Below are 24,538 nucleotides of genomic sequence, written 5' to 3' on the forward strand. Positions count from 1 at the left end.
AAGGTGATTAGACCCCTGCTGAAATTGTTTCCAAAGCAATTTACATGTATATCAATTCCAAGGTACTTCTTTTTTAAAAAGCGAATGTCCAGTTAAATCAAACTTCACAACTGTATGACAGTCTAAAACTCGAAGCTAGAGATTCTAGCTGGTTTCAGAATTTGTCCTCAACATTAAGCATGCTTATTGAATAGCAAGCAGATAGTGTAAACATGAAACAAGGCAAGATTTTGTTTAAGTTTTAATAAACATAACTTAATACAAATTTAAAAACAAAGTGAACACAATTCCAAGTCATACCGAGACTTACTGTCACTAAGACATAATTAAACCATTGAACATTTTTTTCTACGCAAAAAGAAATTGGTCAATGCCACCAAAATTTGAACTGGTTAACTTTTTTAAATTAAAATTTTCATACATATTTATAATCATATTGTTATAGATTATATTCAACCAAAACAATACCCCATTTCGTTCGCACATTATGTGTATAAGCCTTGGACAAGAATATCTTTCCAAGTATAAGCATACCTTGCCATATCATCAAGTTTTATTACATTTGAAGACATTCTAGAGAAGATAGCTAGGATTTCAAGTTCACACTTGTACTTGTTCATTTAAATTAAATCTTAATTCACCAGTGCTGATTTCGATCAATTAAAAATAAATGGAATGTAAACTCAAGTTCAAAACTGTAAAGGACAATTTTTTTCCCGTAATATTCAGAAGCAGATTTCTGTCGATTATCATTTTTTTGATTTGTTAGTTATATTTTGTGTATGAAATGAGTGTCACGCACTGGATTTACTATGCTTTTGCTTAGTTTAGAGCCTTATAACTGGATATAACTGCAGATATCTACTGATACTTATTAACGAAATTGGTAATTAATAAAGTAGTAGAACCGTTTATTGTTGCGTTATTACTACATAGATGTATATACAAAAAACAAAGCACTAATCAGCATAGTCACAGCTCATAGCATAGTGACTGGAACGAGTATTGATATGTTTTATCAAAATATTATAATTCGGCAATTGAGATTGCTTAATAATTAAGAAAGCCTCTCATTCAAATAGCTGCCAGATTTAAGTCATTGATTTATAAAGCTGGTTATTCAGTGCCCGTCTTGTGTGGAATTAGATATTTTGCACTACAACAATTACAAATATCCCTAACATAAAACTGATCAGACACTAAGATTTCTAATATTTCCATTTAATAAACAAAAACAATTCGATTAACGTCATGCTAAACGTTTGAATACATTACGTATTGAAAAAGAAACAGGTATAGGGGTTAGATTATTTGATACTGCGCAAAAACGAAGTCGGTGAGGTACCCTTTTCTTGATATCAGGTGATTTGTAATAAAACATTGAATACATGTATTTAAAAAAGTCAAAAATTAAACGAGCAGTTTTTTCAAGAATTTAAGAAAGGCGCACTTTTTTCAGCGAAACACGACGCCGTTTTTCCCGCGAAAAATGACGTTATAGACGAATTTAGAAACAATAACGTTCATCAAAAGAAAGAAAAATATATGAGCGTGAACGTTTTCACAAGACGCACTTGACGTTGAAATTTCATAGCTGTAAACGAAGAATTGATGAAAATATCGGTTATTGTAGTTGGAATGCAAAAATATGACAGACGTCTCAAAATTGAGGTCAGTGGCATATTTTGAAGACTCGTAGATTCAAAACTGTTCCGAATATTGAAAAAGTAAAAACAGTCCCTAACTGGGCATATGCTCTTCTATTCGTATACCAATTTTCAGAAAGTAACTCGAAATAAAAATCATAGTCGCGTTCCACCTTAACTGCTTTTATATACAAGATCTGGGCCCCAATATTTAAAAAAATACTCAATATAAATCTTAACTCATTTTACCTTGTAACATCGAAATTATAGAAAATCATATAAAATTTTATATCTTATAGGATATGGTGATTAAAAACTTTGGTAAAGTTTTCAAAGAAAAATTATTCTCGAGCAAACAAGTTATCAAGTTTCATTTTTTTTAGCAATTTCTCAAGAACATGATCTGATCTAGAAGGGTTTTTTTTAAATATTGACAAATGTACCATCTTAGGTAATTAAACACTAAACTAAGCTCAAGTTACCAACTATAGCTTCTAAATTCTTAGTTTACAAATGCACTTAATATTTTGTAGCAATTTATTTATCCTGCCTGTATATTTGATTGTAGCGTGTTATGTGATTATTTTTTGGTAGTATGTAAGCTATATACTCTACCTCAATTGTTAACATTTAGTCTAATGCATTAAGTTTTACTAAATATAAATATATATTGGGTGTATTATAACTTGAATAAACATTGATTAATCAATCAATCAATCAATCAACTAGCAATCAAAATGACAAAATTCACTGTCACAATAAACCAAATGATAAATCATTCTTGTGCATACAACTGCATACAGTATTCCTGTGGGCCATAAGGATTTTGTTCAATACATTAAAAGGAATGATAGTAATGTAATGATGTAACCTTAAGAGTTACCAGAATAAATTGAACTATATTCATTCAAACATTCTGTTTGGCACATTAAAAATCTCTCCCAGATGTTTTTAACTCCAACTGTCTAACGCTCGCCTATAAGAAGTCCAATAACACTGCAGGTGACAATATAGATCATCTTATAATAACAACGTTGTTTCTTTTCACATCAAAGATGTCTCCTGCTTCAACCTCAAGGTCCTCTGGTGTAAGGGTAACATCCACTACATCACCATCAAAGTTCAACACTAGATCTTCAGCCGGAGTCTTGATGCGGGAGGCATATTCACTCAGCACAGCAGACATGGGACACTTCTACAAAATAGTAATTAACTCTTTAATCTGAAATGTTATATAAATATATGAATTAAAGATAAATGGATAAATTTAAAACAGATACATTTAGCTTAATCTCTTTCAGTAGCATTTTTTACACTTCCATTTATAAGATAGTTCTTTATTTTTTCATAATAAATAGTTAAATACATTTCTTAAGGTATGCATTGAAAAAAATATATCCTAAAATGGTCATCCGCAAACACATTGTAAGTATTAGTGTATATTTATATAAACTTACTAGTATTATTGTAAATAAACTCACTAATACTATGTACATAAACTCAATAGTGTAAGAGTATTTGAACTCCAGGGTTTTATTTTGAAGCGACTTTATAGCCGGTTTTCTGTCATGTTCCCAGTGGCAAAAAGCATATTTTTCCAAATTGTTTTTTTAAATTCCTAATCAGAAGTTCCTAAACAAATCGAAAAAAGAAGAGAATAACGATGATAAAAATATAAACAAAACAGTTATGGTTTCCCTGGCTTACATGCAAGTCTCTTAACACGGAGACATACAATGCTGGTATAATATACGGGTCCTGGTACTGTAGCAGAAGGGTCCTCATAACTGAGAAGCCTGCATTTGGCAGTTTTTTGTCCATGTAATTGTAACACTTTACATATGTTAGTTAAATAACAAACAACTAAATGGCTTTGTACTACATTTACTACACCCTTCTTTAAATAAAATTATATACCCTAGTTTTCGACTTGCAAAACTTTTTAAAATAAAACAAGAGCTGTCTCAGAGACAGCGCGCTCGACTATTCCGCCGCTTTTCAGTGTAAGGATTAAAAAGTTTTGGCGAAACATGCATGGATCACTGTTAGATTAGATTTCATTGCAATACATGACAGGGTTCGACACTAACAGTAGTCCGGTAGTCCGAGACTACCAGATTTATGGTCGGACTACAAGACATTTTAAGTCAATAGTCCGTCGGACTACTAGAAGAAAGTAAATATCACATCAGTTAATTGAGCATAAAATCTTTATTACGCTTAAACTTGCGTAAAACTTGATGTCAAGAAGCCGATTATCACCGGTAAACACTCATTGTAAAGCTTGCCGAGGATGGCCGAGCAGTTCCGGACAACATGGACTGTTAACCGAATTTCGCGCGCATTTCGTATAGCCTTTCGATTAATGTTTAAACCAGTCAGTAGAATGTCTTTATTTAGAAAGGGAAAAAACATTTTCACACTCTATGGTGTGTTTTAATCGTCAGACATGTGCACCTCTGCTTAAATGTCAGCAAGGTAGATTTGGGTCCAAGTGGCAGATTTTCTAAATCCCTTGCATTTTCAGTCAAAAACAATGAAAGATACGATGCAGATAAACACTTGACGGTTTTTACTATTTTTAGATTTTCTGAAAATACGTCATAATTATTATGGTTTAGGGTATTGCCAAATGTCGGTGTTTATTTAAAGCAAACAGAAGGAACATTATGTCTGGCTTATGAAATCTTTTAAACTGGCTTTTAGAAGAACAGCTGATAAATTAATCATACGGCCAAAACAGGTTTAATGCAGTGTAAGTGCAGACGATGACAGAGTTGTGTGCTTTAATTTTCGCGCCAAAATGTAACATTTATACTTTGAAGCTAGGGCAAATAACAATTAACACCACGCCGATAGCGATAAGGCTACACCTACAGTGTCACATGACCTCTTAATTTAGGACCTCCGACAAATACCCAGAAGCAGACGATAATAATTCAAAAGTTATAAATGACAATCAGATAAAAAATGCATGGAACATGGTAAAACATAGCAATAAAACCAAGTATAACATTAAATAAGTTCATTATTATTAATTGTATGCAATGTATAATTCAGGTAGAAAAATGTCTAGGCTTTAAAATAATTTATTTCTAAATAACATCGGAATTTTGTTACAGTACAATAACAGTCTCTATTTTAAAACTCAAAAAAAGGGAAACAAAACATGTATTAATTTCCTATCCGAAAATCAACAAAAAAAGATGTTTGTATAGATCCATTGTCAAAACTTAATGGATTTCGCTGTTTTTCTTCCTTTTTCGATTCAGAATCACCTGTTTTTTACTAGTGTAATGCATTATTATCATTATTTATATAACTACCTTATTGTTTCTCTCAATGAATAAATTTCCGTTTTAAATGAAATGCAAAACTGTTCTAACAATCAGCATAGAAATTTTGAAACGACCATAGTCATTATACATGCAAAGGTTTTTACTTTGATTTGCGTCATTTTAAAATATGATTTTGTTTTATCTATACGTATATACTTTTTGTGACCTTAAGCTATATATCAAATATTTAATTAAATTTAATAAAAAATGTAACTCACATAAATTGAGGTGTCTTTTTCACTAATATGTCAAACAAACTTAAATGCAAATGTATATGCCTCGGTTTTAAAACTTTTCGCACAATAAGGAGACAAATTTCAAAATCAAACTAAATCCTAAGATATCATCAATATTGTACACGAATTCTCATAATGATATTTCTTATTTTAAGGCTATTAAAACGGAAATATACGTATATTATGTACGTTTACATTAAGACATTTTGAGAATTGAATTAGTCTACTAAACAGTACCTTGTTATCAATTATAATTTTAGCAGCATAAAGGGAAAATGTCAGTATTTCGGATTTCTTAAACTGTCTTTACTATCTCTCAATTATGAGACATAATTTGTGTTAAATATATATAACAGCGTAATTACACTACTGTTGATATGAGGTCATGGCGGATAGCAACGGCAACTGATAAGCCCTGCCTAATCTGGACGCTAGTTTGAGTGACAGGCAGCGTCATGTTAATTGTTATCTTACTCCCATACAAAAAATAATTAATAACACTTTCGGAATTTATTTCATCATGTTTTATTAAGTATTATATGATATGTTGTTTAGATTAACAAAGAATACTGAATAGTAGGATACCAATAATCAAATATTGCTTATCAGTAGGATGTCTGTCATTTGTGCCATAACTTAGCAACGATCTCAGTCGAGGTGTTTTAGTGTCAAGTGATTTATTGCAACATTTTCCTGAAAGTGACAGATTAAGGGGTATTTTAGCATGGTTTTCAGATTTTTAATCTGAGGTATTTTAGCATTTTTTTGGTTTTAAAATTAAATTTAAAGGCCAAAAATTGTTTTGAAGAATGTGGAAATTTTAAGATTGAGACAGATAAAAATCATGACCAATCAAAGGGTTATACTGACAATGTTCTAAGAAGGCTAAGTCTCACAAAACACTGAAGGCTTTCATTTTTATGGACTACCAGAGTTTTTGCTGGACTACCAAGATTTTGGATCCAGTAGTCCGAGGGACTACCTTGTGAAAAATGTTAGTGTCTAACCCTGCATGATGTGCGGAGATATTAACATAAATGTGGTTACATGCAAAATTTTAACCAGAATTTTTAAGTGTAATAATAAAGGGCCATTATTTGCAAAACACAGTTATCTAACTTGATTATTCAATTAAGTTGGGTGGTTGAATACCATTGTATAAAGTCTCAATTCAATACATCAAGTAGTTGCTGAGATATTATCCTATGTGTGCTAACATGCAAGACCTTAACCAGAATTTCTAAGTCGCATAATAAAGGGGCAAAAATTATATAATATGAAAAATAGACTGATCTTACTTGATTAAATAAGAAGGTTAAATGGCGGGGAGCCTGTGTGTAAAGTTTCAATGCAATACATGATGTATTTGCAGAAGCATTGACTTAGAAGTGGTTACATGCAAAACCTTAACCAGAATTTCTGAGTCGAATAATAAAGGCAATTATTTGCATTAAATGCAAACTAGAGTTATCTAACTTGGTAAATTAAGTGGGTTGGATGGTTGAGTACCATTTTATAAAGTCTCAATGCAATCCCTAAAGTAGTTGCTGAGATATTAACCTATGTGTGCTTGCACGCAAAACCTTAACCAGAATTTCTAAGTCAAATAATAAAGGCAATTATTTGCATTAATGCAAACTAGAGTTATCTAACTTGGTAAATTAAGTGGGTTGGATGGTTGAGTACCATTGTATCAAGTCTCAATGCAATACCTCAAGCAGTTGCTGAGATATTAACCTATGTGTGCTTGCACACAAAACCTTAACCAGAATTTCTAAGTCAAATAATAAAGGCCTATTATTTGCATTAAAAGCAAACTAGAGTTATCTAACTTCGTTAATTAAGTAGGTTGGATGGTTGAGTACCATTGTATCAAGTCTCAATGCAATCCCTCAAGTAGTTGCTGAGATATTAACCTATGTGTGCTTGCACGCAAAACTTTAACCAGAATTTCTAAGTCAAATAATAAAGGCCTATTATTTGCATTATATGCAAACTAGAGTTATCTAACTTGGTTAATTGAGTAGGTTGGATGGTTGAGTACCATTGTATCAAGTCTCAATGCAATACCTCAAGTAGTTGCTGAGATATTAACCTATGTGTGCTTGCACGCAAAACCTTAACCAAGGGGCGACGCCAACGCCGACGCTTTGATGAGTAGTATAGCTCTCCTTATTCTTCGTATAGTCGAGCTAAAAATGGGACCAATTGATTGGTATATGTCATATTCCACAAATGCAAAAAAAAAACCTGAACACACTAGTAGTACATAACTAACTACCCTGGTAGTATTAGTGTACATGAACTCACTAGTATTAGTGTACATGAACTCACTACTGTTAGCTGTTATAAACTCACTACTGTTAGCTGTCATAAACTCACTAGTGTTAGCGGTTACAAACTCACTACTGTTAGCTGTAATAAACTCACTACTGTTAGCTGTTATAAACTCACTAGTGTTAGCGGTTATAAACTCACTACTGTTAGCTGTAATAAACTCACTACTGTTAGCTGTTATAAACTCACTACGGTTATAAACTCACTACTGTTAGCTGTTATAAACTCACTAGTGTTAGCTGTTATAAACTCACTAGTATTAGCGGTTATAAACTCACTAGTGTTAGCTGTTATAAACTCACTAGTGTTAGCGGTTTTAAACTCACTAGTGTTAGCTGTTATAAACTCACTAGTGTTAGCTGTTATAAACTCACTAGTATTAGCTGTTATAAACTCACTAGTGTTAGCTGTTATAAACTCACTAGTGTTAGCTGTTATAAACTCACTAGTGTTAGCTGTTATAAACTCACTAGTGTTAGCGGTTATAAACTCACTAGTGTTAGCTGTTATAAACTCACTAGTGTTAGCTGTTATAAACTCACTAGTATTAGCTGTTATAAACTCACTAGTGTTAGCTGTTATAAACTCACTAGTGTTAGCTGTCATAAACTCACTAGTGTTAGCTGTTATAAACTCACTAGTGTTAGCTGTTATAAACTCACTAGTGTTAGCGGTTATAAACTCACTACTGTTAGCGGTTAAAAAATCACTACTGTTGCTGTTATTAACTCACTAGTGTTAGCTGTTATAAACTCACTAGTATTAGCGGTTATAAACTCACTAGTGTTAGCGGTTATAAACTCACTAGTGTTAGCTGTTATAAACTCACTAGTATTAGCGGTTATAAACTCACTACTGTTAGCGGTTATTAACTCACTACTGTTGCTGTTATAAACTCACTAGTGTTAGCTGTTATAAACTCACTAGTGTTAGTGGTTATAAACTCACTAGTGTTAGCGGTTATAAACTCACTAGTGTTAGCTGTTATAAACTCACTAGTGTTAGCTGTTATAAACTCACTAGTGTTAGCGGTTATAACTCACAAGTGTTAGCTGTTATAAACTCACTAGTGTTAGCGGTTATAAACTCCATAGTATTAGCGGTTATAAACATACTAGTGTTAGCAGCTATAAACTCACTGGTGTTAGCAGTTATAAACTCAATAGTACAAGTGTACATAAACTCACTAGTGTAAGGGTTATAAACTCACTAGTAACTTTGTGAGCATCAACTCACTAGTATTAGTGTACATAAACTCACTAGTAAGGGGTTATAAACTGACTAGTATTAGTGTACATAAACTCACTAGTAACTAAGTGAGCATCAACTCACTAGGCCTAAAAAAAATAATTGTTTGGTTAGGGTTACATCCTTAAAAAAAATAGGTAGGGTAGGTAGGCTTTTTTTTTTTTTTTTTATTAGGTTTTTATTTAAGAATATAATTTTCATCATTGGAGAATGGTGTTAAAGCTATCTTCTGTACAAGCATTTAAGGTTTAAACTTAATATTAAAAAGCAATTAAAAAAAAAAGATTTTTTTTTTTTTTTTTTTTTTTTTAGTTTTTCATTTTTTTTTAAACTCACTAGTGTTAGCGGTTATAAACTCACTAGTGTAAGGGGTTATAAACTCACTAGTAACTTAGTGAGCATCAACTCACTAGTATTAGGGTACATAAACTCACTAGTAAGGGTTTATAAACTGACTAGTATTAGTGTACATGAACTCACTCGTGTAAGGGGTTATAAACTCACTAGTGTAAGGGATTATAAACTCACTAGTGTAAGGGGTTATAAACTCACTAGTATTAGTGTACATAAACTCACTAGTGTAAGGGGTTATAAACTCACTAGTGTAAGGGGTTATAAACTCACTAGTATTAGTGTACATAAACTCACTAGTGTAAGGGGTTATAAACTCACTAGTGTAAGGGGTTATAAACTCACTAGTGTAAGGGGTTATAAACTCACTAGTATTAGTGTACATAAACTCACCAGTGTAATGGGTTATAAACTCACTAGTGTAAGGGGTTATAAACTCACTAGTAAGGGGTTATAAACTCACTAGTATTAGTGTACATAAACTCACTAGTATAAGGGGTTATAAACTCACTAGTATTAGTGTACATAAACTCACTAGTGTAAGGGGTTATAAACTCACTAGTAACTTAGTGAGCATCAACTCACTTGTATTAGTGTACATAAACTCACTAGTAAGGGGTTATAAACTGACTATTATTAGTGTACATAAGCTCACTAGTGTAAGGGGTTATAAACTCACTAGTGTAAGGGGTTATAAACTCACTAGTGTAAGGGGTTATAAACTCACTAGTATTAGTGTACATAAACTCACTAGTGTAAGGGGTTATAAACTCACTAGTGTAAGGGGTTATAAACTCACTAGTGTAAGGAGTTATAAACTCACTAGTGTAAGGTGTTATAAACTCACTAGTGTAAGGGGTTATAAACTCACTAGTGTAAGGGGTTATAAACTCACTAGTGTAAGGGGTTATAAACTCACTAGTATAAGTGTACATAAACTCACTAGTTTAAGGGGTTATAAACTCACTAGTTTAAGGGGTTATAAACTGGCTAGTGTTAGTGGTTATAAACTCACTAGTACTAGTGAACATAAACTGTGTATATAAACTCACAATCTTGGCCAATATGACTTCTTTTTGTCGAGAGAAATTCGACTGGACCACAATCTCCACACAGTCTGATGAAGTATCTGTATGGGAGTCTTCCATAAATGACTCTTCTCCATTCAGTAGGTGGCAGGCTATAATGAGATAACACATCAAATCTCATTTGGGTTGGAACAATTATCTGAATATCTTTTGATAATTTAATCATAAACATGGTAAAAACCATGCAGGAAGTTTCATCGCATAGCTTGAATCCAGACACCATCTTCAAATAATTACAATGTGATACAAGTAATATTTTAACTTTTCATTAAATATCTAAGTCAATATTTGGATTCTATAAAGTAATGTATGGACATTTTCTAATAAATCATTCAAACTAATTGAGAATTTTACGTGTGTTGGTTCAATAGCGAAGTATCTTTAGACACCAGCCTTTAAAAAGCACAATAACAAGAGTATCTGTAGACACAGGCCTTTATAAAGCACAATAACAAGAGTATCTGTAGACACAGGCCTTTATAAAGCACAATACGAGAGTATCTGTAGACCCAGGCCTTTAAAAAGCACAATAATGGGAGTATCTGTAGACCCAGGCCTTTATAAAGCACAATAACAAGAGTATCTGTAGGCCCAGGCCTTTAAAAAGTACAATAACGGGACTATCTGTAGACACAGGCTTTGAAAAGCACAATAACAAGAGTATCTTTAGACCCAGGCCTCTGAAAAGCACAATAACACTGAAGATGTAGACACAGGCCTTTATAAAGCTCAATATCTAGAGTATCTGTAGTCACAAGCCTTTAAAAAGCACAATAACACTGAAGATGCAGACACAGACCTTTATAAAGCACAATAACGAGAGTATCTGTAGACACAGGACTTTAAAAAGCACGATATCAAGAGTATCTGTAGTCACAGGCCTTTAAAAAGCACAATAACACTGAAGATGTAGATACAGACCTTTATAAAGCACAATATGAGAGTATCTGTAGAACCAGGCCTTTACGAGCACAATAACGAGAGTATCTGTAGACACAGACCTTTATAAAGCAAAATAACGAGAGTATCTGTAGAACCAGACCTTTATAAAGCACAATAACAGGAGTATCTGTAAAACCAGACCTTTATAAAGCACAATATGAGAGTATCTGTAGAACCAGGCCTTTACGAGCACAATAACGAGAGTATCTGTAGACACAGACCTTTATAAAGCACAATAACGAGAGTATCTGTAGAACCAGGCCTTTACGAGCACAATAACGAGAGTATCTGTAGACACAGACCTTTATAAAGCACAATAACAAGAGTATCTGTAGAACCAGACCTTTATAAGGCACAATAACAGGAGTATCTGTAAAACCAGACCTTTATAAAGTACAATAACGAGAGTATCTGTAGAACCAGACCTTTATAAAGCACAATAACGAGAGTATCTGTAGAACCAGACCTTTATAAAGCACAATAACAGGAGTATCTGTAAAACCAGACCTTTATAAAGTACAATAACGAGAGTATCTGTAGAACCAGACCTTTATAAAGCACAATAACGAGAGTATCTGTAAAACCAGACCTTTATAAAGCACAATAACGAGAGTATCTGTAGAACCAGACCTTTATAAAGCACAATAACGAGAGTATCTGTAAAACCAGACTTTTATAAAGCACAATAACGAGAGTATCTGTAGAACCAGACCTTAATAAAGCACAATTACGAGAGTATCTGTAGAACCAGACCTTTATAAAGCACAATAACAGGAGTATCTGTAGAACCAGACCTTTATAAAGCACAATAACGAGAGTATTTGTAGAACCAGACCTTTATAAAGCACAATAACGAGAGTATTTGTAGAACCAGACCTTTATAAAGCACAATAACGAGAGTATTTGTAGAACCAGACCTTTATAAAGTACAATAACGAGAGTATTTGTAGAACCAGACCTTTATAAAGCACAATAACCAGAGTATTTGTAGAACCAGACCTTTATAAAGTACAATAACGAGAGTATTTGTAGAACCAGACCTTTATAAAGCACAATAATACACACTGAAGGCACTTACTAATAATATCACCAACAGAGTATCCCACCACCCTGGGTGTGTCGTGCCGGGAAATGGTGCAGTCATTAAACACCAACATCACCCTATCACAAGCCTTAGTCCCCTTGATCATATTCATCATGTTTTCGAACGGGTCGTCCTGCGATGGTTATAAACTATCTGTTCATTTCAAAGATACAATTGTTAACACTGCTAAAATTGATATGAAATTAAACATCAGGATATTTTTTAACCTGGCCATTTTATCTGTTTGCATAAATATTGTTATATCTTTAAAAATAAAAAACCCATTTCCAATAGACCAATTCTGTGGTACATTCATTTTTTTAATACCCAAACATATCGAATGTGTTAGACAATCTGCTAAAAATAAATAAATAAATGCTAAGCCTCACCATTTTATACGTGAACCTTTCAATATCGCCCTGTATGGCGACCCGCATGGTCACCTGTTCGCTGTCTTCGTCTTCCAACACCAGTACATCATAGTCAGCTGATGTGTTCGCAGCCACAAGTTCACTTTGGGCCGTACGGATATCAGAGGACAGGCATCTGCAACAATGTCAAGGTTTACAGGTTTACCCTCCAGAGATTATAATAGATTACAGGATTAATTACAGTATATGATTCTCAAATGTAGAAGGTTGTGAGCATGCATTTATTTTAAGTTTGCAAATCCAAACGCAAGGCCCTACTGTGGATACATGGATGTATATTGTCATTCTGAGAACCGTATGTGAATTATGGACCAAGTTTCACATTAATTAATTTCTTTATGGATTCTAAACTAATGGTCAACATTTTCAATACCTGTACATGAATTGAACCCAGTACTAATTGAATAGGCCCTGGACAAAGTGCAGTTCATGCAAGCAAGGAACAAGACCGTAATGGTTATAACATAATGGCCAGGCTATAGATCCAAGCTCTATTGTACATACTCCATGGCACGTTGGAGTTGTTTTCTCTTCTTTGTGTTCCGTGCTTTTTTAGGGAGCTGTTTGGGAGGTGAAGGTGGTGGGGTGGGAGACTTCACTAGGAGACTGCTGTTTGTATTCCTCTCTGGGGATGATGACATACTGGAAATATTGACATTAAAACAGGTATGCATGGTACTATTTCTACAAATTCAGAATAATTTCACCAAAAAAGTTATTGATAATCAAACTGAATCAGAAAGAGTATCCAGACTTATATAAGAAAATAAACAAACCAGTTTATTTATGTTTTATTATGTATGTACTTTGATACAATGAACTGTTAAAGCAAAAGTACATACATGAGCCTGATTGGTTTTTGTAGTTTGATTTCTGGGTAATGATAACTGGATACAATGAATGAATGATTGATTGAGAAAGGTTAATATCAATACATGTATATGAAATACTTAATAAAATTATAAAATAAAGTTAATGGTTTGCAGTTGACTTCTTAACAATATATAAGGAAACACCTTAAATATTCGAAATTTGAATTCAATGGGCATTTCTAAAGTTCAATGGATAACTATGCAGAGGGGAAATAAGACGCTTCAAAAGTATTAAAATCATTATTGTTGATCTCTACTCTGTGTTAAGATGGTTAACTCTGTTATATTGTGTTGGGTTAAAGATGTTTTTCTTACAGGGAGACAAAATGTACTGGAAATTAATATTGAGAACAAGAAACATTTTGCGTCGCCACACACAGTATGAATATGCTAAATACTCAATAAATGTTATTGTTTTGCAGACAGCATATGTATGGTGCCTTTAGAGACATCGTTTATAGACCAACAGGATCGATTGTTGCTGACCTGAAACTGTCAGCGACGAATAGCAGAATCTTCTCTATAATCCTTTCTTTGCTAGTTTCAATACCTTTAATTTCGTCTTGAAACCATATTGGCATTTAATAAAGTTAAATAACAAAGTTTAAAAGCGAATCACAGATAATTTATTGATGTAAAATATATGAACAATTCATGTCAGCACATACAGTGTCTATACCATGTCTTTATATTACAGTACCTCACATTGTAATAAGTTTTATATTCAATGAATGTTTATCTACAATGTGTCTATGATTATCTTTTACAGCAGCACGAAGATTTCATACATCGAAACCCTGTGATTCTATTACTTACCAAGCATTGTTGCTTAAATTGTCATCCCCGACAACAAGGCTATCATCAATGGAAGAAAAGGCTGGTTGCACTGTATACTTGAACAAGTCCTCTTCCACATCTGTATTGAAGCAATTGAATTATGATTTCATGATTATGTAAAGAAGGAAGTTCACGAAGCGGCATTTTTGGTCCTGCTTTTCCTCCAAAACAGAAAAGCCAATGTGGTGATTAAAACATTTTACGTAAGAAAAATTCATAAGCCTTCATTGATGCAAACATATTCCCTTTTCTCTTTGACGTTTTAGTGATTATCCATAATTTTAAGGAACTGTTCTGTTGTTGTTTTTGGTGTGCCGGCATGTTTACTAGCTTATACTTTGACTTCGCTTAAACATGTTTCTTATGCAAAGTATGTTGTTTGAATATTTTTGATGGTAAGATATGTGGCCACATTCATCTTTCATAAAAAATTGCAAAAATCAACATTTTCAACTTTTCAACTTGTATTTTTTATCAAATCATAACTAATTGTTTGGTGAAACAGAAAAAGAGATTATTTACAATTATTAATGTGCACTTTTAAGCTTATTATAAATACAATGCAATTAAAAAAAAAACACATATAAGGTACTCACTATATACATGTACTGTGAAATCAGTTATATTCTAGGGCTTGAAAAATTTCTCGGTTTTTCGAAAAAGGACAATTTCTTGGGTACTTTAATTTGTGGATTTTCTTTTCCTTTGAAAAACTGTGATCTCAATGGGAAAATATGTCAATTAGCGCAGAAACCCATGTCAATAATCACTTGATCAGTAAATTAAGGGTCATAACTTCAGGTGCACCAACATACCGTATATAAAACAAGAGCTGTCACGGAGACAGCGCGCTCGACTATTCCGCCGCTTTTCAATGTAAGGATTGAAAAGTTTTGGCGAAACATGCATGGATCACAGTTAGATTAGATTTCAATGCAATACATGGTGTGCCGAGATATTAACATAAATGTGGTTCCATGCAAAATTTTAATGAGAATTTCTAAGGCTAATAATAAAGGGCCACTATTTGCAAAAATACAGTTATCTAACTTGGTTATTCAATTAAGTTGGGTGGCTGAATACCATTGTATACAGTCTCAATGTAATACATCAAATAGTTGCTGAGATATTATGCTATGTGTGCTAACATGCAAGACCTTAACTTAACCTTAGTTTCTAAGTCGCATAATAAAGGGGCAAAAATTATATATTATAAAAGATAGAGTTATCTTACTTGATTAAATAAGAAGGTTAAATAGATGGGAGCCTGTGTGTAAAGTTTCAATGCAATACATGATGTATTCGCTGAGGTATTGACTTAAAAGTGGTTACATGCAAAACCTTAACCAGAATTTCTATGTCGAATAAAAAAGGGGCCATTATTTAAATTTTATGCCAACTGGAGTTATCTTACTTGGTTATTTAAGTAGATTGGATGGTTGAGAAGCATTGTTTTAAGTCTCAATGCAATCCATCAAGTAATTGCTGAGATATTAACCTATGTGTGCTTACATGCAAAACCTTAACCAGAATGTCTAAGTCAAATAATAAAGGCCCATAATTTGCATTATATTAAAAAAAAAGTGTTATCTGGGAATACATATCTAATGTTTCAATGCAATACATGATATATTTGCTGAGATATTGACTTAAATGTGGTTACATGCAAAACCTTAACCAGAATTTCTTAGTCGAATAATAAAGGCCTATTATTTGCATTAAATGCAAACTAGAGTTATCTAACTTGGTTAATTAAGAAGGTTGGATGGTTGACTACCATTGTATCAAGTATCAATGCAATACCTCAAGTAGTTGCTGAGATATTAACCTATGTGTGCTTACATGCAAAACCTTAACCAGAATGTCTAAGTCAAATAATAAAGGCCCATAATTTGCATTATATTAAAAAAAAAGTGTTATCTGGGAATACATATCTAATGTTTCAATGCAATACATGATATATTTGCTGAGATATTGACTTAAATGTGGTTACATGCAAAACCTTAACCAGAATTTCTTAGTCGAATAATAAAGGCCTATTATTTGCATTAAATGCAAACTAGAGTTATCTAACTTGGTTAATTAAGAAGGTTGGATGGTTGACTACCATTGTATCAAGTATCAATGCAATACCTCAAGTAGTTGCTGAGATATTAACCTATGTGTGCTTACATGCAAAACCTTAACCAGAATGTCTAAGTCAAATAATAAAGGCCCATAATTTGAATTATATTAAAAAAAAGTGTTATCTGGGAATACATATCTAATGTTTTAATGCAATACATGATATATTTGCTGAGATATTGACTTAAATGTGGTTACATGCAAAACCTTAACCAGAATTTCTAAGTCGAATAATAAAGGGCAATGTTTTTGCATTAAATGCAAACTAGAGTTATCTCACTTGGTTAATTAAGAAGGTTGGATGGTTGACTACCATTGTATCAAGTATCAATGCAATACCTCAAGTAGTTGCTGAGATATTAACCTTTGTGTGCTTACATGCAAAACCTTAACCAGAATTTCTAAGTCGAATAATAAAGGCCTATTATTTGCATTATATTCAAATAATTGTTATCTAACTTCATTAATTTAGTAGTTTAGATAGTTGGGAATACATATCTAAAGTTTCAATGCAATAACTGATGTATTTACTGAGATAATGACTTAAAGGTGCTTACATGCAAAACCTTAACCAAGGTGTGACGCCAACGCCGACACCAGGGTGAGTAGTATAGCTCTCCTTATTCTTCGAATAGTCGAGCTAAAAAATGAAGCTATTGAATTTCAATTGAGGATTTTGCAAACTGAAAACATAGTAAGGCTGTTTAATTAATCGATGAAATATTTGATCAAAGAAACTAAATCAAGTGGCGACGCTCAAACACACGAGGTTAATAATCAGCATGTTTTACATGTGCCACACAGGGGGTTGATAATCAGCTTGTAATAATGTTCCGGCAATAAATTCAAGTAGTAATAACTGATCTTAATTTATTACCATTAAGGATAAATAATGAGTAGTATAAAATATATTACCAGTAAAATAAACAATCATTTAGGTAAATGTACTTATAAGTTGTAAACCGCACCCATGTATAGTCATGTGAACATATGTATAACCTTTCACATGGACAGTATGATTAAAGTCAAATTTTTGTTTGGATCTTGAATTCGTGGATAAGTCAACCCACGAAACCAATGAAAATTAAAGACCCACAAATATTTATGATTTCGCAGTATATAAAGGTGGTCAGTGTATACATGTACATGAAGATGGGACATAGATACTCAAGCCAAGTTGAATATTAAAATGGTATGAATAAGAATCATGTTTTTTCCTGAATCTAACATAAAATTAATAAAAAAAACATTTTTTTTATTATAATAAAACAGCTTATTTTATAAACGATTAAAGCATCTTCACACTTTTGTGTGTGTAATCCTTCTTTGGAAATTTGCAAAATAACAATGCATGAAAAATATGATTAAATCCTCATATTTACATTATCCTGCGTACATTTAAAATTACACTTAATTTGTTCAGGTAAAATTGGGGGAAAAATTTTATGGGTATTTTAATGTCCGTGAAAAGGAATGGCCAATACTTGTACATGTTTTTGAACTGGCTTAAATGAAAATGAACTCTCCTTTTTAGCTGGGGGCCACTTCTCACTGAGAGTGCTACTAACCTTCATCATCATCATCATCAGCGAGTCTCATCTGCTCCTTTAATGATGTCTCCCGCATCCTTTTGTAAAAGTTTGTAACACAGTTTGAATACACATATTCATCATCATCATCTTCTGAGTCCAACTGGTGTTTTTCACTCTGAAAAAAGGTTTGCAAGTTTTTCATGTAAATGCAACTAAATCAGCATCTTATATATTAACACAGAGATATTCATCACTTTTGTTTTCCATGTTCTCATTCTTTGTCTCCTTGTTTAAACCCATTTATATTTCATAAGGATAAAACACCTGCTCAACTTTTTAATATATAAATATTTGTTTTGATTTCATACACATGCCAAGCTGAGGAGGGGGGGAGAAAACACTGTAGATAAAGATAAAAACACCCTTCAAAGTCATTGTAAAATCCATAAAAGCAAGACAAAAAAAGATAGAGTAAAACCGCAGTCATTCGAAAAGGCAGTTGTTCGAAAATGGCAGTCAGTCAAGGACGAAGCTTAGTCCTGTCCATTATTCCTTCTGTTTTCATATTAAATATACTGATGCTAAATGGCGTTATGTCATTTTTTAGCCACAAACGTTTACAAAGCTACAGAACATTTAATCGATCACATAATATAAATGCGTGTGAAAATATTCCTAGTTTTCTCCATGTCATACGTAGGAAGCAACAGTGGATTCGTAAGTAAAACAATCTGAATTGTTGCAACATTTCACTAAATTTGAAAAAGATGGTCGTACCAAAGTAACTTGAAGCATGTCCACATATCAACAAGATTAGTATTTGTTAAAATTAACAGTCAATAATAATTCCATCTTATAACACAGGGTAATTTAAAATAATTACTGCTATTTTCTGCTTCTACATGTGGGAAATCTTTTAGATTTGCTTGTATTTTTAATGATACAATTTTGAAAAGCAATGCAACAAGTGTGACATTTGTAATTTAATTTTAACGCAAAAATTTCACTCCACACAGTGTGGAGTGAATTTTTTGCGTTAAATTACAAATGGAGCATCCAATCAATTAAGACACTATTGTTTAATTTGAAATCAATGGCCAATAGTGTTCTGATTGGAAATATGAAGAACATTGTATTTCACACCTCTAATGCCAATTTATTTTGGAAGAAGTTGGGGAGAGCCACAAACGTAATTGGATGATGCGACAATCTAAATATTCCAGCCACACCTCACAATCAGCCAGCCATTATGATAATGGCTAAATGCTCAATTATACGACCAACATGCCTTCTTGCTCTTTGTCAACTATAACAACAGCCTAAGCTGTGAATTGTCAAAATTGATTACGGTTTTGATAAGGCTTGTGGCTGTGGATATTAAGGCATGTCGGTGCAATAAACCTGTGCCAGTAGTTAGCCACCCTGCGGGAAGGCAAGTAGGGCCCGACAAGCTTTTTATTAAAAGCCTAGCAAAAACCCTGGGATTAATTTTCACAAAAATTTATGATAAACAAGTCAACAGAAAGTTTATTTGGATACTGACTATTAATGCATGCAGACTAGAGTACTAGCGAACATTTATAAATCTGTACAACATGAACAATGAATGAATGAAACATGCAACAATTTACTGTATACATGCGTACAGATAGTTTTTATATACTACAATGTTTCATATATGGCATCAATTCATTTTTAATGTCTCTGTAAATGTTTACAAAAAGCTTTAAATGTGGGAGCCTTACTAATAATGTTTGCCATGCCATTTTCACCATTCATATAAATTTGTCAAACAAATATGGTGACAGTCTATTTTGGAGACCGATTTTGACATTATTAATTGAGTCCTATCAAAGCTATTCAGATTTTTTTACCAGATTTGTTCACTTAGTTTTTTGCCTGCCTCCTTTCTTTTGTAGTCATATACAGGTTGACGGTCACAAATCCCAAACACTTGCTAAAACAAGTGTTTGTTAACCGTGATCGATTATTTGATGATCTAGATCAATACAGGGGCTTGGTCATATTTGGGAAGTTTCATCTTGTTGTGTCAAGTATTTTTCTAAAAATGCCATTCAATGTTAATACACTGAAGAATCAAAATGTAGCATACGGGGGAATGACGTCTGAGACACATGCGCTTCTTTGAGGCCTTGCAGTTACCGTATGTTGACCTACAGATTTTTTTAAATAGAAAACATGCTTTACATGTGAATCACATGTTTTGAAAACATTGGAAACAATAAATAACTTTGCAGCTAAGTGTTTATTTCATATAGCATACTTATTAATTATAATTGTATGACCATATATTTTCCCTTTTCAAGTGTTTTTCAAGTGTATTTGTGCCCTCCATAGCATATATTGAAGGGTGATTTATTGTCTATTAAATGATAGATTTTCGACATAAAATTGATGAGATCATTTATCTGTACTTTGACAGATGTTTCCACATTAAACTAAGATGTTTCATACCAAATATTAACTTCCTACAACAAAAACTCTCGGAGTCTCCATGATAATTGTTAAAAACCTCCAAGTGTTCAGATTTGTGACCTTAGCCAGTACACAGTAAAATGCAGTTCCACATTTTTTGACAATCAGGATAGAAAAAATTGTAAGTGGTTTTTAATGTTTTTTCTAACGTTTTGTTTAGGCATAAAAAAAACCCTGTGTTTCCGGTAACATTGCTATAAACAAAATTTTGCCCATGAAATCTGGTGTTTTTTTGTACACAATACTCGTTTATAAGTCGCCATCGGTTTTTATAACAAATCCAGCACTTCAACCTCTACAAATATGTGATAATGTTCTAGCAAAATAATCATTTATCAACTAAATTTGTTAATTTGCTTAAGGAAAATCAACGATTTTCTTGTCAACTGTGAGCTCCTTAAACTAGGACTTCAAATGGAGGTAGGTTAATAATAGAACAAGTAAACGCGGATATGGATTTAGTTTACGTATCTTATTTTCGTACAATGAAAGTTTAATTCATTTTTATGTTGAATTCAAACACTTCGGTCATTGTTTTAAGATTCCCAGATGACGATTATTGATTATTTTTTTGTTTGTATGGTATTTTCTTACCAGCCTAGTCAAAATTAAATGGGATCATACGGTATCTGACTGACCGAATTAAATACAAACCATAGCCATGTGCCTTTGATCTTATCAACGCTCTTGCTATGATGTCACAAATTGTACCGTTTGATCTGCCGCCGACACATTCCAATAAACGTGTTGTTAACTTTTGCATGTTTTTGTTTGGATTTCAGTTGATGGGACTAAAATAAGGCGAAGTAAATAACCATTGATAATTGCAGATAAATTAATGTAACGATTATTGAAATGTGTATTGGAACCTGGCAGTTAGCCTCCATGAATTCGCAAAGCCTAATCGTAAGAAGCCTGCATGATATACGCAAAGCCTAATCGTAACAAAGTAAGTATATTATGGACATGCAGGGCTCATCCTAGACCAAAATTTTAGGGAGAAGTGAGAAAGGGGGAGGGTGCGGGAGGGGGGTTCCCCCTCCTGTAGGTCGGAAAATTTTGAGATTTTAATTGTCAAATGGTGGGTTCTGGTGTGTCCTGGACAACTTTTCTATGCATTTAAATAGGTGTTTAAATTGTTTTTGAAATAGTCATACTGGTTGTTTTTAGTTGGAATTAATTTGTTGTATATACCTTTAAAAAGAAGTCAAGTTTCAAACATTTTATTACATGCAAACAGTTAACCTATCATGCACACATACATATATATCAGAATTTAAATACATGATACATGATGGCATCTTGTAACTCAGTTACACTCTTGTTTGATGTGTAAGAGGGTGAGTGCCCATTCATGAGATGGCCAAGATCAGCACCTATGGCCCTGGCAAGCTGGAGGTGGTACTGAAATTCCTCCTTGGGGAGCTCCCGCTTAGCCAGGTGGTAGGCATTCTGAAGGAGCTTGGGGTCAAGCTTGTCATCCTTGGACAGTTTGGCCAGTACGATTTTCCTCATGGGTTCCTGGGAACGCAGAACTGTCTCTCCAAGGCGGCCTTGTGCTGATTTGCTGAAAAATATTTTGCTGAAAATACACATATTTCTTTAAAAATATTTACACAGTATCTCATCATTTTCAGCTGTCATTTAAAATAATTTGGGCATATATTACAACATGTTTTAAAATATATAAAACCAGACACCTTAAAATTAATACCACTTTGAATTGATTTATCTGCGGACTAAGCAATGCTTCTATTGTTTTAATAAATACTTACACAAGCCATGTCTCTGATGATTGGTTGTTTTTGCTGGTTGGTCATGTCCAAGGGCTTAGGCGTTGTCCAACTTAGCACATCTACAAACTTCGCAGTGCCATTTTTTATCTGCATCTTGTTTGTACCAACTGAAATTATTTTGATAATTTAACTTTTTGAATGATTTCTTATTTGAACTGTCGATCATGTCATCGCTATCAATATTGTCAGCTTTACGTTTCAGGCCTGGGGAATCCCGCAGAAGCCACGTAGAAAGCATGATTACTATTAAACAGAATGCAAAATATCTCATATATAGAATATTGATGTGAACCGATCGAAGAAAAAATAATGGAAACATTTCTGAAATAAAAAAAAACAACAAACCTGGAACTGTGATTCGCACTTGCCCTTCTCGCTAACTTCGCAGTAATCACACCCAATTAAGTTCATTTGTCATCAGTGCACATCATTTAAACCGCTATTGTCATAAAGTATAAATCCTAATTGGCCCAAATTGACTTTTACAAACATCGGCATATTAATCCCTTACAATTTTATTACATCGATGACGTAGCGCATGTACACAAAGTCAATGGTGCAAACACTTGCCTCGATTGAATAAAACAAGCGTTCTCATTGGTCGAAGTCAAAGGAGCATATTTACTAGGTTTAACACGATTGGCTGTTTGTCAATCGAGCTGACAGGCGGAAGGCGGAGTCGCTCTGTTTTGACAAGCATTAGTTCTTAGCGATATCGACTTTTTGATCTTTGAAAAAGTCGGCGAAGTTGACTTCGCTTTGATCTTAGAAAATAGCGAAGTTGCCGCGGGCAGGGCGACTTAATCGCCTAAGTCGCCTGGTAGGATGAGCCCTGGACATGGATAAATAACACCGCAAACTATAATCCTAAATATTTTAATTATAAAGACAGCAAAATATGTCTCCTGTGATCAACCACTTGTTTGGACCGTAAACATGCATTTGCCAATTTGAAGATATCTGAAGAGTTCGCCGCCCTCCGACATTTTGTTTTCCTATTGACAAAGCGTTTCGGTAATACATAATCGGCAATGAAAGTTTATTCTCCAGGGACATAGAAATACAAACAACGAAAATAATGACCATATATTTAAAAAAAAAAAAAAAAAATTACAATAGAATTTTAAGTTTTTCCTTTTTCTTTCATGTTAAAAAAAGAAAAGGGTCTGCGAGGAAAAAATAGGGTCGGTCAAGTTACCGGAAACAGGTATTATCCCGGAACAACGGGTTTTCGACCGCCTAAGGATTATTTACATTTTAATCATAAATAAGTGATAATGAAAAATAAATGTTTGTGTGAACTATTTAAAGTAATCATTCATCTTTCAAAAAACAAAAACAAAATCCTTATCAGTATATTCATTTATTTGTTTTCGATATCTTTTCATTGCTTTAATGTCAAGGTTTCAAGTCGCTCTCATATATACGGCCTGAACACAGCATCTGCATATCGAAACACACATTAAAGTATTCGAAATAGTAATATACCAATAAATATACCATGTTTAAAGTTTATTTTTCGTTGGTTATGAAATGTTTGTTTTCCCGCTGGAAATTTACTGCGTTGTAAACTTTGCTAACTTATAGTCACAATAGGTTACAAAATACTATTATATTTAAATACATTCGGAGCTCCTCGGCCATTTTTTCAAAAACAACCTCGGATGTATATGGACGGTTTACATACTTAAAAAGTGGTACGTTTAAGTCCGCTGCAAATAGATCGCGTAGTAATCTTATTTAGTAGTTAAAATTTATGACTTAACTCTTGGGAATCGTAATTATGTTTGCAATAATACACTTCACTGGCAATCAATTTAAACTGAGAGCAATGAATACAACTCTTAAACAGTACATTTAATTAATGCTTTTATTCAAAAAAATACGGACTACTTCAACAGATATACCGGCATACATCCGAGGTTGTTTTTGAAAAAATGGCCGAGGAGTTCCGAATGATTTAAATAAAGTTGCGATTAGAATCCCCGGTCAATCAATCTCTTACACGTTCATCTCCCCTTCGAACTACAGTATTGCCCGCATAAAGAATCGACAAGATTCGACGGAATACGTTTTCCTTTTGCAATGATATTAACAAGTTGAAACTGGAACAAATAACTCGGGGACGATTTGGTTATTTTAGCAGTGACAAAAATATCGAAGAAAACATACTAGGTATT

General features: G+C 33.2%; 1 protein-coding gene across 3 annotated transcripts; it reads right to left on the minus strand.

Moving 5' to 3' along the window:
- Positions 1-234: 234 nt before the first annotated feature.
- LOC128232820 (NFATC2-interacting protein-like) lies at positions 235-23,979 on the minus strand. Of its 3 annotated transcripts, none has more exons than XM_052946570.1 (10): positions 22,704-22,943; positions 22,338-22,465; positions 21,939-22,129; positions 18,103-18,241; positions 14,390-14,489; positions 13,206-13,343; positions 12,660-12,816; positions 12,265-12,403; positions 10,209-10,336; positions 235-2,841 (listed from the first exon to the last, which is right to left on the minus strand). In XM_052946570.1, exons 4-10 carry the CDS (start codon positions 18,158-18,160, stop codon positions 2,662-2,664), a joined length of 900 nt encoding a protein of 299 aa, XP_052802530.1. In that variant the 5' UTR covers positions 18,161-18,241; positions 21,939-22,129; positions 22,338-22,465; positions 22,704-22,943; the 3' UTR covers positions 235-2,661. The 3 variants fall into 3 exon arrangements, with proteins under 3 accessions (XP_052802530.1, XP_052802531.1, XP_052802529.1); XM_052946571.1 differs by having other exon boundaries at positions 21,939-22,144; XM_052946569.1 differs by lacking the exons at positions 21,939-22,129; positions 22,338-22,465; positions 22,704-22,943 and adding an exon at positions 23,859-23,979.
- Positions 23,980-24,538: the final 559 nt, after the last annotated feature.

Source organism: Mya arenaria, chromosome 4, assembly GCF_026914265.1.
Source record: "Mya arenaria isolate MELC-2E11 chromosome 4, ASM2691426v1".
NCBI classification, from domain to species: Eukaryota; Metazoa; Mollusca; class Bivalvia; order Myida; family Myidae; genus Mya; species Mya arenaria.